The sequence below is a fragment of the Rhineura floridana genome, chromosome 14 (assembly GCF_030035675.1).
Source record: "Rhineura floridana isolate rRhiFlo1 chromosome 14, rRhiFlo1.hap2, whole genome shotgun sequence".
Classification (NCBI taxonomy): domain Eukaryota; kingdom Metazoa; phylum Chordata; class Lepidosauria; order Squamata; family Rhineuridae; genus Rhineura; species Rhineura floridana.
Window position 1 is genome coordinate 20,201,287 of NC_084493.1, and position 16,521 is coordinate 20,217,807.

The following is a 16,521-nucleotide window of genomic DNA, read 5'->3' on the forward strand; positions in this document are numbered from 1 at the left end:
TAATTCCAGCTCCATGACTTTTGCACTTGGTTGGTAGATCTTGGGGTTCTAGTAAAACTAGGGATAGAAAGATCCGGCAATTTTGGTTCTCTCAGTTTCTCATTTTTTCCAATCTTAAATTCAGTTCTCTGCATTTCTGCAGCAATTTGCAATTTTTTTAAAAAAAACCCTCATGAATATTCTCCACCATTTTATTGTGAATTTCTCCTAATAAACACATTTTTGTAGGCAGTTTTGACTAATGTACACATTTTTGCAAGCCACGTCTTGTTATATAATGTACGTTTGCATATTATTTTCACTCATATATTCATTTTTATGCACACTTTCCCCTAACATATGCATTTTTGGAAACATTGGTTGGCGAATAGCATTGCAAAATTCAGCTTGAAATGAGAACTGAATCACATTTCTCTCCCATCCCTAAATAAAACACACACAAACAAATCAATCAATAAATAAAGTAGATCTATCGAGCCTCAAATCTGCCTACCGTCTGTTTTATGGCATGAATAGTGAAACAACAGTAGCAGTGTTCTCTAGGGGTAAAAAACCCTGATCTTGCCCTCTAAATACCTCTGGCTTCCTGACTTCACTCTCAATACCAGCAGTTTAAGAATTGTAGAGCTCTGAAATACTCACTCTGGAGACATTCATTACTGTTAACATTTTATAACAATTATACACCACCTATTTACTCAGTGGTCTGGGCTGTTTACAATGTTCTAATTGAATCAGATAGCTTTACTGCAGAGTAGGAGGTTGTTTCAAACATTTCATTTCATTTGCAGTAAATAATAATAATAATAATAATAATAATTTGAGGAAAAGTGATTGTCATACCTATAAAACAGCCACCTTGTGCAGGGAACTCACCTTCTTGTCATCATTCGCAAAACCAGCTTCAAACCCCTCTGAATTCTAAGTCAAATTTGAGGCAGTCCAATCTGCAAAGCCCAATGTAAGCTTTTAAGGCTGTTAACCCATCACATGCTGCAAGGATCGCTTCTCACGCCTTTTCCTAGGCCACTACGGAGCTCTTAGAACCCTGTGGCTGAAAAGGAACCCTTTGTCTGAAATAATTAGAAAGTTTTTTGCTCTGGACATCCCGTTGCTTTATAACAGACATCCCTGGAGTGAAATCCAAGCTTTGGGTTCTCAGCTAAATAAAGGGGACAGAAAGTGGGGGGGAGGCGGAGGAAGAGAGTGCTTGCAGGGTGACCTCAGACATCAAATTCCTGCATGACACCAGATGGCTGTAGTTGCAATTTATCAGATTAATCTTTTGCTGTTCTGATACCTGATCAATCAGTTGACACAGAGCCAGCCAAACAGAAACCTACAGGTATTCAAGGAGTTCAAAGGTATGCCAAATGAAGTAGACTGATGCAGATCTATTAAAATTAAGATTTCAGCTGAAATCTGAAAAACACACTTAACTAAGGAATAAGCTCCACTGAACACTGCAAGATTTACTTCCAAGTAAATATGCATAAGGATTGTACTGGCAAGCTGAAATCTTAGACACAGTTACCTGGGAGTAAACCTCACTGTACACAGAAGGATATACTTCTGAGTAAATATGGATAGGATTAGTAGTGCAGAAAGGTAAATATAGACTCTGGACTAGATAGTCTTATTATGCCCCCCTCTCTCTTTAGATGGGCATGTTTTGTTTCATTTACTTCAAAATTTGGTAAGCCGGTTCTACTGCATTTGGAGGGCCCCTCCTGCTCATTTTGCTGGAGGATCCCTGGACTTTAATCCCAAAGTCCTACCTTGATGGCACCACTGGACAGGACTGCAATGACAGATTTCAGCTATAGCATAAAAAACTGTAAACCGCCCAGAGAGCTTTGGCTATGGGGCGGTATACAAATACAATAAATAAATAATAAATAGCTCATCATAAATAATTGCACAACAAGCAAGGTTTTTTTCTGTGGCAATTCCCTTTCTCCATGTTCCCAATGCAACAGACGGGAATGCACATTTAAAGCACAAACTTTCCTCCAAAGAATCCTAAGAACTGCAGTTTACCCCACTACAGAACCACAATTCCCAGCACCCTTAACAAACGATAGTTCCCAGGATTCCTTGGGGGAAGCCATGTGCTTTAAACATATGGTGTGTATATAGCCACTGACTCTTGGTGCTCTTTGGAAACCTCTCCAGGTGTACTGCAAGCAGCGATGAAACAAGCCAGCTCGCCTGCTCACTCACTGCTAAACTTACCCTGCAATGTGCAGATCCAAGGCAGTGTTCTGGAATGCACATTTTGTTCAGAAACTGATCAAAATAGGTTGCTAAGCAGAACCGGGGAGCCAGGGAAGTATCTCATCAGTGCTTTAAAAACTGTGCAGGCTCCTGTTTTGTTAACTGGATACAATTCAGAATGCTGGTGCTTTCCGTTAAACCACTAAATGACTTAAGGGTAGAGTGGCTGAAGAATTGACTTCTCCAACACAAGTCTGACCTTACATGGAGGTCAGCTTTGGAAGCCCACCTCCAGGGCACCTCAGATGAGTAGTAAAAGAGGTAAGGGGCCTGAGGAATGCTCTTCCCTAGGGGAGCTCATGTGGTACCTGCTCTAAGAAAGCATAAGAACAGCCCTGCTGGATTAGGTCCAAGGCCCATCTGATCCAGCATCCCGCACGCACAGGGACCAACCAGATGCACATTATGAGAAGCCAGCAAGAAAGATCTGAGCGCAACAGCACTCTCCCCACTTACGATTCCCAGCAGCTGATATTCAGAGACATACTGCCTCCAACAGTGGAGGGAGAATGCAGCAGTTGATAGCTGTCTCCTCCATGAATTGTTGCCAACCCCCCTTTTAGAATCATCCAAGTTGGTGGCCAACACTACACCTCGAGGGAAGAAAATTCCATAGTTTAACTATGTGCTCTGATGACTTTTCAGTGCCAGGCAAAGACTCGCATGCCTTTTAGCTCTGTGCTGTTTCATACTCCTTTTACCTGCCATTCTCTCTCTCTCTCTCTCTCTCTCTCTCTCTCTTTCTCTCTCTTTTTAAAAAAAACATTTTATTCTGTATTTTATTGCTTTATTTGTAGGCTGCCCTGAGTGAATATAAACTGATGGGTGGCATATACATTATTAAAATAAATATACAAACAAAACACGGTCGCTGATAAAGGGAGGGGGTGGTGCTGAGGCTGCCATACGCCCGGCCAAAGGAAAACGGCAACCAGGTCACCACTCATGAACATTCCCCAGGATCACCTATAATGCACATGGGTTCTGTGCCAGACAGGAAGGGCCCCACCCCAAGGAAAAAGGACAGCGGTCTTAGAACTTCCTACCTTTGAGGAAAACTTCTGGCGCAGATTTATCTGCGGAGGAACTCCTCTGTGCCTGGCAAGAAATCCCAGCATGCTGCAGAGATGTCTCGCTGGTGTGTCCTAGGTCAGATTCTCACATTTAAATCAGTGATGGAGAACCTTTTTTTCAGCCCAAGGGCCACATTTTCCTTTGGGCAACCTTTCGGGAGCCACATGCCAGTGGTAAGCAGGGACAGAAGCAAAAGCAGATGGAGCAATAAATGTAAACGCTCGCTTTTTACACTAGGCTAGTTTCGACACACTCACACATCCCGCTCTATCCTCCGTCCAGGCAAGCAAGAGACAGGATCAAAGACATGTTCCAGCCAGGCAAAAACAATCAAGGAAGGCAGGGCCGGCACCAGGCACACCACCCACACACACACCACCTATCTGTCTCTCTTGTCTTTTGTGGCTGCGCGTGCAGGGCTGCCATTAACCAAGATGGCAGCCGAGGTTTCCCTAAGGGGCTGAAGCCTCTGCCACCATCTTGGTTGATGGCACGCATGGTGCTACATGCGCGCATCCCTGCCATCAACTAAAAACCTTAGGAAAACCTCAGCCGCCATTTTGGTTAATGGCAGCCCTGCGTGCCCAGCATGCGCAGCGGCAAAAGACAGGAAAGACAGGTAGGTGGAGCCAGCAAACGGGCAGACAGCTTGAAAGTGCCCCTGCCGCAGATCACGGAAGAAGAGCGCTACCCCTCCCACACCCAATCAAGGGGCCCCTCAGGGGTCCCTATGGCTCCAGGGGCCCTCAGCCAGGACTCTACCTGGCCACCCTTTGGCACCAGCCCTGAAGGAAGATGAAAAGCAGAGCTGGTGAAGGGTGCCAGGAGCCAGACAGAGAGACCTGAAGGGCTGCATTCAGCCCCTGGGCCTAAAGTCCCTACCCCTGAGCTAGCTGGTTCCTTGGCAGTGCTTGAGCCTGGTTTGTGTTCCCTGTGCTTTGCTTTGCTCTTTGCGTGACCTTCTCTGAACTCCGAATCCCAGTGGGTCTGTTTGTCAGCAACTTTCCTGACCCTTTTGGCGCCTCGCCGAGCGACACCACCCACATCGCAGCTTGCCTCCCAATAAAACGTCAAGAAAGAAGGTGACGAAAACAGAAAATGACTCAGCTTCGCAAGGAGAGTTGTACATTTGGTATCCTGGCCTCAGTCCAGTCCTGGAGTCTGCAAATATACTTAAATGTGTGCAAAGCCTGTTCCATTGTCACTGTCTCCTCTTAAAGTTGTTCCCCAGCCCCAAACTGAGATGCATTCATGAAACATGCATAAGGGTAAACAGCTCTTCTCTCGACAAACCCTTTCATGTTGCATTTCCAAGGCAGACTTGCCTGCGCAAAGGGAATAGTGGATCAAAGGCCCTGAAAAGATATCCAGCAACATTTTTTAAAAGGCAAACGCTGGCAATCTAAAAAGAGTAATCAGAAATCAATTGGCTTAGCTTGAACTCAGCCCTCAGTCCAAAGCTCTGCAGCCCAATTCAAGGTAAGAAGTTGAGAAGAACCTGGCTGCTGGATCAGGCCAAGGGCTCATCTAGACCAGCACTCTGTTCTCACAGCGGCCCAGCAGATGCCCCCATGGGAAGACCCGAGGGCAACAGTAATCTCCCCACCTGTGATTCCCAGCAACTGGCAAGGAGCATACTGCCTCTAACAGTGGAGGGAGGGCATGCATTTGTCAAACCAGGTGCTAGTTTGATCTTGAAGTCCCTCAATGGCCCAGGACCACGATATCTCAACAATCCTCCTCCTCTGCAGGAGCCTGCCTGACAACTTCCAAAGCTCTACTTGAGGTCCCTGCCCCCTGGAATCAGCAATACAGGTGGGTAGGCGAGACAGGGCCTTTTCAGCTGTGGCATCTGGAAGAGTCTCTCAAGGGATGCCCTCCTCACTCATTCACTACTTGCTTTCAGATGGGTAGCAACTAGTTTTATTTCAGCAAGCTTTTGTAGACTATGTGATAGCCAGTGTGGTGTAGTAGTTAAGGACTACAATGTGGGAGACCAGGGTTCGAATCCCCACACAGCCATGAAGCTCACTGGGTGACCTTGGGCCAGTCACTGCCTCTCAGCCTCAGAGGAATGCAATGGTAAACCCCCTCTGAATACCACTTAACATGAAAACCCTATTCATAGGGTCGCCATAAGTCGGAATCGACTTGAAGGCAGTCCATTATAGTATAGTATTTGTAGACTATTGTTCTTTGATGGTTGACTACTGGGACCTGCAACAAAATGTTGCAGCGTAGAGTGCTGCTGCTCAATGTTCCAAACAGCTGTGCCCTTTTCTGGCATAAACCATGGAATTTGCTCCCACAGGATGTGGTAAGGGCCTCCAAGATGGATAGGGTTTAGACCAATTCATGGAGGAGACGGAAATCAATGGCTACTAGCCATAATGGCTATGTACTACCTCCATGAGCACAAAGATCATTATGAATGTACCATAAAGAGGACATCCAGAGGGGCCCAGAGAAGCTGCCTGTTACTCAAAGCACAGGTGGGTGGAGAAGTATTGGATGCAATTAGTAAAAAGCCTTTTCAGATGTTCATCAGACTCTTTGATGCCAAACAAACAGGGACACTCAGGGAGTTCTCGCCTGGAGTGATCACCAACATTCTCTTTGAATTCCCCGGCTGCCTGAATTTGAAATTCAAATGTGTACTTTTTATATAACACAAGCTGCTGTTGATCATACTCTGAAATGTACACAACACTTCCAGACTACAAAAGGAAGTTTTTTCAGCCTTTCAGTTAAACAGTACTTTGTACTAATAAAAAAAAAATCAAAATATTCTGCCCCAAGTAAACCCACACTGAATAGCAAGCAAGAGTGGGTCTCTACAGCTCGGACTTTCCCAGTTAAAATCTCATATTGGCTGTGAGCTCAGTTGATTTCTCTCTCTCTCTCTACCTCCCACACCCAAATAGTGACCTACTTCGCAGTGTTGTTGTAAGGATTAACAAGGATGTATATTAAGACCACCGAGGATTCTAAAGCACTGTCCAAGTGCTATGTAATATTAATTATCATAAATCAAACAGATCTGCAAAGATATGCTTTTTTTGTGGTGGTGATAGTGGGGGAGAGGGAACTCAGATAATTTCTGAGTTAATCCAAGGAGAGCTTTGAAAGGCTTGCCTACCTGTGTCCCTAGTTCTTATGAAGCTGGTAAACCTGTACCTGGACGGTACCACTTCAGGCTGCGGGGGGGGGGGGGCTCCATGCAAAAGCATTCTGTGCACACAGAAACCCTAGAAACTAGAGTTCTAAACTAGCTCTCTCCCTGACATGCTAATGTTCTATGTCCAGAAAGGCTATTTTGTATGGCCAGAACCGTCAATCACATGAATCCACACATGCACAAACACCTGTAATCTAAAAAATACAGCCCTGATGCAGGGCTCAGTGAACAGTGGGCCTGGGACAATGGCAGGAAAGCATGTATTAAGCAGCCTGCAGCAACTTAGCTAATGGAAACCACTCAGCATGAGGAGCAGAAAGCAATTACTACTCGATTCCCAATTAAGAGTCAGCACAAAGCTTAGTTCCACCCCAGTACTGGTGGTTAAGCAGCCTCTGGCCACGAAGGCTGTGTTCTCCCTCCACTGTTGGAGACAGTATGCCTCTCAATACCAGCTGCTAGAAATCACAAGTAGGGAAGAGTGCTACTGCGCTCAGGTCCTGCTTGCAGGCTTCCCATGGGCATCTGGGTTGGCCACTGTGAGAGCAGGATGCTGGCCTAGATGAGCCTTTGGCCTGATCCAGCAGGGCTCTTCTTGTGTTTTTGGGATTGGCAGGTCCATGCTCGGATATTCTGCCTCTCTCTCTCTAAACTGGCGATTCCCAAACTTTTCCTCCTCCATGGACCACTTCAAAATTGCTGAAGGTCTTGGGGGACCACTTCAGGGATTTTTCTCCCCGTTCTGGCAACTGTAATGCACTGTGCTAGGCGCCTTATGATTTTTAAATTGTATTTCTATTGCTTCTTTTATTTCTTGTATATTGTATTTTAGGGTATTACAGTTTGAATATAGTAAAATACAATATGCAAAATGCAATACAATGCAACATGTAGTAAAAGAACAAAAATACAATTAGAAATCAATGTGAATATTTAATGCGATGGAAGCACGGTCTCCTGTCTTATTACTTGATTGATTGATTGATTAGATTTTATATTCTGCCCTTCCTCCCAGCAGGAGCCCCTCAACCACAAATCCACAGACATGCCGTGGACCACTTGAATGAAGGCCACGGCGGACCACAGTTTGGGAACCCCTGCTCTAAATGCTCTGGATCCTTGCCCCTCATGGCTAATAAAAGCTAGCAGGAACGGAACAGCCAGATGGGCCAAGGAGGTGATCAATGCCTCTTTACAAGAGGTAGTAGTACCACCCTGCCTGAAACAGGAGGTGGTGAGACCGCTCCTAAAGAAACCCTCCTTGGACCCTGAAAATCTTGACAACTATAGACCGGTAGCAAATGTTCCGTTCCTGGGCAAGGTTTTAGAGTGTGTGGTCGCTCGCCAGCTCCAGGCTCTCTTGGATGAAACTGATTATCTGGATCCATGTCGGCCGGGGTTTGGTACAGAAACAGCCTTGGTCGCCCTGTATGATGACCTCTGTCGGGAGAAAGACAGAAGGAGTGTAACTCTGTTGGTTCTCCTTGATCTCTCAACGGCTTTTGATACCATCGACCATGGTATCCTTCTGGGACGTCTTGCGGACTTAGGAGTTGGAGGCACTGCTTGGCAGTGGCTGCGCTCCTACCTCGAGAATCATCTCCAGAAGTTGGTGCTTGGGGAGCACTACTCGAATCCCTGGATACTCCAATATGGGGTCCCACAGGGTTCAGTTCTGTCCCCCATGCTCTTTAATATCTATATGAAGCCGCTGGGCGAGGTCATTAGGAGATTTGGAGTGCGTTTCCAGCAATATGCTGATGATACGCAGCTCTACTTCTCCTTTTCATCTTCTTCAGGTGAGGCTGTTAATGTACTAAACCACTGCCTGGCCGCGATAATGGACTGGATGAGAGCTAATAAACTGAGACTCAATCCTGACAAGACTGAGATGCTGTTGGTGGGGGGGCTCTCTGCCCAGATGGTTGATGTCCGACCTGCCCTAGATGGGGTTACACTCCCCCTAAAGGAGCAGGTCCGTAGTTTGGGGGTCTTATTAGATCCGCTTCTGTCACTGGAGGCTCAAGTAGCCTCGGTGGCACGGAATGCGTTCTACCAGCTTCAGCTGGTAGCCCAACTACGACCCTATCTGGATAGGGAGAACCTCGCCACAGTTATCCATGCTCTGGTAACCTCTAGATTGGACTACTGTAATGCACTCTACGTAGGGTTACCTCTGAAGACGGTTCGGAAACTTCAGCTGGTGCAGAATGCTGCAGCCAGAGTTCTTACTGGGACTAAAAAATTTGATCATATAACACCTGTCCTTGCCCAGCTGCACTGGCTACCAATGTGTTTCCGGGCCAGATTCAAAGTGTTGGTTCTTACCTATAAAGCCCTTAACGGCATCGGACCACAATACCTGGCGGAACGCCTCTCCCGCTATGTACCTACCCGGTCGCTGCGCTCGACGTCGAAGGCCCTTCTCCGTGTCCCAACACATAGGGAGGCACGGAGAACGATAACTAGAGCTAGGACCTTCTCAGTGGTGGCCCCCGAACTATGGAACGCCCTCCCTGACGAGATACGCCTGGCGCCTTCTCTGCTATCTTTTCGGCGCCAGGTAAAGACCTACCTCTTTGCCCAGGCATTTTAAAAATTTGTATTTAAATTTGAAAATTTTAATTATGTTTCATTGTGTATTGTATTTACATCCACCTGTATTTTAACCTGTTTTATTATGCTGTACACCGCCCTGGGAGCTTATTGCTATAGGGCGGTCTAAAAATGTAATAAAATAAATAAATAAAATAAATAAATCAAGATAGCCACTTCATCTCCTTTCTGAACAACCCTCCAATGGTCTTGCCTATCTTCCACTTCTGACAGCCCTTTGGTGGGAAGAGTAGAGTGATCAAGCCATGGAGGGACTGAGCAGGGGGCTGCATCCTATCCCATTTAAAGGGGGAGTTGGGGTCTCCAGGCAAGCATCTGGCAACGAAGCACAAAAGCATGCAAGACAAGACAACCTCCACTGAATGGCTAATAGTCAGGGATGATGGGAGATGTAGTCCAAAACTTCTGGAGAGCACCATGTTGGCCACCCTGGCCATACATGCACATGTTCAGATCAGGCAGTCCAATGCCACACATGCTTCTCTGAAGGAAATCCCCACCGAGCTGAATCGGACTTACTTCAGGCAAGTGCGTAAAGGATGGCCGTCTGAACTGCTCCTTATCCTACATTCCTCTGACAGAGCAATATTTAAAGCAAAACCCAGCCCAAACACTACTCTATGATATACAGTGGAAAAACACCTGCTCTGTATAACTAAACTTAGGGGTGATCCCCCCCCCGCACATGCTCATTGTCCTAACAACCCAAAGCAGTTCAGATGGTTTATAATATAGTCTTTTTAAGATAGCAATTAGCCTAATTTTTTAAGGCATCCAGTAATTATGACATGCAGGAATTATTACATTTATGGTTCAACTCCCATACACACACACACACATCTGTGCATGCATGTTGTACATACACAAAGACACCAACGGTTTTAAAATATAGACTCACTGAGAGGTGGAGACAGAAATGTAGAGAGCAAGTGCCATCCACACATGTAGAGGGACAGGGGCCCTCTGGGATTCCCGTGGGTAAGAACTCTGACACTGCTTAAAAGGCATCAGAATAAAAACAGCAGGAATTTCTTTGATTGCTCAGAGAAATCTGCAGTCACGCCGCTGCCAAAGCTTTTGCTTCTGCCTGGCTTGCAAGCCTGAACCCAAAACGCATTCATTCTTCCCATTCATAAATATTGCTGCTGGCTGCAAAGGAGCGATACTGGGGAGATGAAGCCATATAAGCTGAAAGCAGCTGGCAGAATTTCCATACGGCTCCGTAGAAGAACCTTCCTCGTTAGAGCCGAGGCAAATGTCTTTCTGCCACCGATTCCATAACACGACACCCACGTTGCACACTGATGCTGTCACAGACTGCGATGTCTGTTGGCTTCTCCTGGAGGTGGGGAAGGAGACTGCCAGCCTTTAAGGTCAGGGCCCAATTCAAGCCTAGAGAAGCAACTCCCCAATGAGGAAAGTTTGCCGCATTTGAGGCTTTTTAGTTTAGAGAAAAGGCGAGTGAGAGGTGACATGGCAGAAGTTTATAAAATTATGCATGGCACGGAGGGAGTGGATAGAGAGGTTTTCTCCCTCTCTCCTAACACCAAAACTCTTGGACATCCAATAAAGCTGAATACTAGAAGATTCAGGGCAGATAAAAGAAAGTACTTCTTCACACAGCGCTAGTTGAGCTATGGAAAAGTTAAGCTGTGGAACTCCAGTTTTAAAAAAAAAATCACAAACTGCTGCAGAAACATAGAGAGATGACTTTAAAATTGGAAAAATGAGAAACACCAAATCGATGCCGAGACGCCTTCTATACCTAGGCCTACAATCCAAGTCTCCTCTCTCCACACACATATATATCTATCCAATTACATGAATAGCCACCCCACCCGACGCTGCTGCAATCAAGTACATCTCTCACCAGCTTATCAAAATCGAAAGCAACAAAGGCTGCAAGGGAGGCAGCGGTGTCCCCATCATCTGGAGTCCTTCGGCAAGCACTGGGCCCAGCCAGAAGAAGCTCAGTAAGTGCGTGGAGCAAGCGGAAGGCAGCGTCGGCATCTCCAGCACCAAGAAGGAGAAATGGACTCAGGAAGGCCGTGGCGAGGAAAGGCCTCCGGTGGCTTCTCACTCTCCCTCCCTCCCCCCATCGGACTCCACCTTTGGGACCCTCGCAAGGTGAACCGGTGGCTACAGGGCCAGAACCGCCATCGTAAGCGGGAGCCCCGGCTCCCGCGGGCTGTGCCACTCCCAGAACTATGGGGATAGGACTGAGAGAGTGTGGCTAGCCTTGCAAAATAGCCCAATGCCTGTAATAGCTATTTTGCCAAAGTGAAGGGGGAGGTAGTTTGTGTTAACTTTGAAATGTATTACCAATTGTATTGTTTTTATTGTTGTATTATTGCTGTTTTATTGATATATTATTGTTTTATTGGTGTATTTTTGTAAGCCGCCTTGAGGGCCTTTTGGCCGGAAGGCGGGGTAGAAATATTAAAATCAATCAAAAATCAATCATATGCGCATGTACATAGGTATAGACACATGCATATACCTATGCATACACACATACGTATTCACACATACACAGAGATACACATATACGGAATTGGCAGGACCCTTAGGTAAAAAGGGGTGTTTCATTTACCGTCTTCTGCCTCCATGTCGCTCTTGGTGTCATTAACGACAGAGTCCTCTGTTCCCACACACCAGTACATTCTGGGCTGCTGCTAGGACATGCCAAAGCGTCGGCTTTCTGATACATTTAATATCCAAACTGGAGTCGTCGAAACGCGATGAAGCTTGCTCAGCTTGGGAGACTTGGAAAATCCTCGTTATTAATCAAAGTCCACGAAAGAGAGTGGCTCTTTTAAAAAGAAAAAGAAAAGCATCTAAATTAATGCTTCCAGCAGTCCAAGAACTTCAAATACCACATTTTCTCCAAAACATTCTGTCCCCTAGGATTCTTTGTCCTGCGCACCACTTAAAAAGAGTTTTAAATAGCTTTCCTATGTAGAAGTATTAATATACTGCAGTGAGTGGTTCTCTGGGGTTTCACGTTTTATAATTGCTTGTCTAATTATTATTTTTATTTCTATGGTAAGTCAACATATTGTAAGGTGATACCGAGCCTCTCAGACTGGGCAGGCATTAAAAAAATCTAAACAAAGAAACAAAAATGACATATGAGGAAGGAACCAAAAGGTTACTGGAGGTTAGAAACTCTGGAGAGGAAAAAAAGGGAAGGGAGAAACCCCAAAGATGCCAAAAAGGTTATTTGTAAAATGTTTCCAAAACAGTTTATTAAAATGACAAGCCCACCGCGTTTCGGCCACGTTATATTTCGGCCTTTGTCAGGGGCAAAGGAAAAAACATAACTTTTTCTGAAATCCCTTCAGATTTCTTTGGGGTTTCTCTTTCCCCCCCCTTTCCCCCCCCTCTCCTGACGCATCAGATGCCATCCACTTTCGCTGCACTTTTTCCTTGTGGTTAGAAACTCTGGCCTCCGGTAAATGTAGCTTCTTTTCAAAAGATGAAACCCAGTTTTGTGGATGTGTGCTTGGAAGAGAAGCCGTCATCTAGTGCAATCGAATCATGAAAAACAATACATCGCTCCAAAACTCTCCTGCTTTCCGTTTTTCACTATGCAAATATCGGTATGCTTCACTCCACAATGCAGCAACTCCTGAGCGGCTGAAATTATGCACGGCTCTTTGCTCTTTCTGTGATTATGCTATGACATGTGCCACACAGGAACATAGGAAGCTGTCTTATAACAAGTGGTCCATCTAGCTCAGTATTGTCTACACTGGCAGGCAGAGGCTCTCCAGAATTTCAGACAGGGTCCTCTCCCAGTCTTACCTGGGAGTCTTACCTGGAGATGCTGGGGACTGAACCTCTTCGCCATGCAAAGCAGATGCACTTACCGCTAAGCTTCAGACCTTTGGCCTTTCCCCAAAACCTGAACTTTGGTGCAGCAAGACACTTAAAATACCACATTTGAAGCACCTGCTTAAATCCGTTTAGAATTGGGGCTCCAATATTTGATAAATTAAAAAGCATTTTGTACAACTAAAAAGGTGCCCGCAGTTAACTGAGTAGAACATTTTAAAACTGTATTGTGCCTATACAAACTACAGAGGGCAAAGATCACCTTAGAAGAGCTGCTCTCTTTTATCATCTTTAAATATTTACTGATCTTAAGACATGTTTCCTGGAATAAATGAGCTTCAAAGAGAAACTCCAGAGGAAAGTTCAACTCTATTCATTTGGGTCTGAATAGAGACAATGATTTCCTGTTCCATTGCAGGTGTTAATTTACTCATGGCCAATTGGCAATTCTGTTATCACCAATCCCAGATGCTGTGAAGGATCACTGTGCTCATATTGCATATATTCAAAAGCTGTACTTGTATTGACACTTGCTCAGCAGTGCTAAGATGTTTATATTATCCCCAATAACTGCTGCTGTGGTCGCTTGGCATGCCTTTATCCAAGGAGTAGGTAGCCAAAGTGGTGCCCTCCAGATGCTGCTAGACTACAATACCCATTGTCCCTGACCATTGACAATGTAGCCCTTGGGCTGAAAAGATTTCTCTACCCCTGCTATAGACGATATGGGAAACTTGTTATGAGATTAGTGATCCCTGCACAGGACACAGTGTTAATCAAGGCCTAAATCGGTGAATAGCCTCCACAGAAAAGCATAAGAGGGTTCAGGAGGACCGGCACCAACACCAAGCATCCTTGGGCAGTTGCTAGAGCCCCAACCCTCCCCAACAGGGCCCAAGGCTGATGCCTGCCCCATGCCCCATTTTTCCAGCATTCCATGCTACACAATGATGGCTTGGATCTGTCATTTTAAATTTATTTCAATGCTTCAGAATGCCTCTAATGCAGTGTCCACCAGACAAGCCTACCAGTGTAGGATGGGCCCATCAGAGGACAGCATGCAAAGGACCTCCTCAAACAAGCCCTGGGATTCAGATCTTCTGTCTGCAGCATTCTATCTGCAATGGCTCTTTGCACATGCCAGTCGTCCCTTGATGCTGCAGGCATCAAATGGGGAGCGGACAAACACGGCTCGGGTCATCAAAAGCAGTATCAGAAACATATGGAGCTGCCTGAAACCCTGGGGAGCTGGTGCCGCTAGTCACTGTAGACCACTGTTCTTCAACCTTGGGTCTCCAGACATTGTTGGACTACAACTCCCATCACCCTTGGCCATTGGCCAAGCTGGCTGCAGTTGATGGGACTTGTAGTCCAACATCTGGGGGCCCAAGGTTAACAAACAGTGCTGTAAACAGTACCGAGATGGACGGACTAATGGCCAGACTTAATATAAGGCAGCTTCCTATGTCCCTATGAGCAGACCACTGGCCCATCTAGCTCAGTATTGTCTGCACTGACTGGCAGCGGCTCTCCAGGGTTTCAGGCAGGGGGAGATGCTGGAGATTGAACTGGGGACCTTCTGCACACAAAGCAGGTCCTCTTATCACTGCCATATGGCCCTTCCCCATATGAAAACATTTACACTGTTAAGTTCATCTTCTGAAGCACCGCTGTCGAAAACTGCTCTGGCAAAAAAAAAAAAAAGTCTGTTGAAAAAAGACAAAGACAGACAGACAAGAAGCTGAGTTCAAAAGGAAATTTAAGAGGTGCTAAGCAAACTGCAGCTGCACCTGTCTTCCACAACCACCACAACCCCAGCTGTTAAGCGTGGCAGGAAATGGCAAAACAGATGGCAGGGAGGGGAAGCAGAGAAATCCAAACTGCAGGGGCAGAGGGCAGCCTAGGGTTGCCATAGTAAGTTTCCATTCCTTGCAGTCCCCAAAGAGAGGTGGAGGATGACACCTTTAAGCTACTGGGGTGACTTTGCTGCACCAACGACAGACATTCATGCGCACAGGGCTGTGGAGTCTGAGTCGGAAGCAATTCTGGGTGAAGTTGGAGTGGGAAGAAATGTACTGACTCCGACTTCAAAATAAAATTAATATTTTAATATTAATTTATTAATATTAACACATTAATATACATTTGCCATTTATGAAGAAGTCAAGAGTCGGAGTCAGACAGTAGAAAAATAGAGGAGTCGGAGTCGAAGGTTTGACATACCGACTCCACAGCCCTGCACGCGCATCAGTTTTCCGTCACGGCACCTCCATGCAGGAAAAAATGCTGCAAAATTCTGCCTGCGGAGTAGCCACTAACACGGGGGTGGCTCACCTGTGCCCCTCCACATGTTTCTGGATGCCCATCACCCATCATCTCTGATCATTGGCCATGGCGGCTGAGGCTGATGGAAGCTGGAGTCCAACCGCATCTGGAGGATCACAAGTTCGCCGCTCCCGCACTAGAGGCACAGCAGGCCACCACGGCACACAAAAAGGGACAGCAATCCAAATTAGAGTGTTACAAGATATTTAGCCACACTGACTTTTTTTTCCATCTAGAGGAAGGGTCCCCAAAGTGTGGTCTGCGGGCGTCAGTCAGGTGGTCCGCATCTAGCACAACACATTACAATTGCAACAACAGGCAAGAAATCATTAAGTGGGTCCACCAAGACCCTCGCCGCAATTTTCAAGTGGTCCATGGGGGAAAAAGTTTGGGAATCACTCATCTGGAGCAAATTTCTGCATGCCTGGAATGCTTTATTACCATTGTGGGAAACCTTTCTCAGACCAAGGGCCACATTCTCTTCTGGGCAACCACCCAGGGGCCACATGCCAGTGGCAGGCGGGGCTAGAGGCAGAAGTGGAAGGAGCAACAAATGTAAATTTCACCTCTGTACAGTAGACTAGTTTTTTCGACACACACTCCTCTCTGCCCTCCATCTGGGCAAGCAAGAAGGAAACATCGCAGCCAGGCAAACATAGTCGTGGGAGCGGAGCAGGGTCAGTAAGGCACATGACCTTGGGAGAGTTCTGCGGGCTAAACAGCAATGCCTGGAGGGCCGCATTTGGCCCCCAGGCCTGAGCCTCCTCACCCTTGCTTTACTGAGATATTTCGCTTAACTCCCATAGGAAGCTGACTTATTCGAAGTCAGATCATTGAGGCACCTAGCTCTGAATTGTTTACCCTGATTGACCAGCAGCTCTCCAAGGTTTCAGGCTGGAGTCTCCCTCAGTCCCTACCTGGAGGTGCCACAAATTGAATCTGGGGCCTTCTGTACGCAAAGCATGTGCTCTGCCAGCACTTCCTTCTTGCAGATTCGGAGTACGCTTGCTGTTCCTCTCCCCCCCCCTCTGCTCTGTGTACTCAACAGATGATTAACACACACAAAAATTAGCATGTGAAGCTTTGCCAGGCACTTAAGGATAGCCAAATCTGTCAGTTTCGGTTTCTCATCTTAAACTTGGTTTCCCTCATTTCTATATTTACTTTTATTTATTGAAGATCCACATGAAAATGCATACCACACGAAAATGCGT

General features: G+C 46.2%; 1 protein-coding gene across 2 annotated transcripts in view; it reads right to left on the reverse strand.

The window, feature by feature from the left end:
- The window catches only part of LRRK1 (leucine rich repeat kinase 1), a 99,704-nt gene that overhangs the window by 79,683 nt on the left and 3,500 nt on the right, over positions 1-16,521 (reverse strand). For both annotated transcript variants that reach the window (XM_061595988.1, XM_061595987.1), the window contains exon 2: positions 11,739-11,957. In XM_061595988.1, coding sequence (XP_061451972.1) covers positions 11,739-11,808 — 70 coding nt within the window. In that variant the 5' untranslated portion in view covers positions 11,809-11,957. The remainder of the gene's footprint in view (positions 1-11,738; positions 11,958-16,521) is intronic.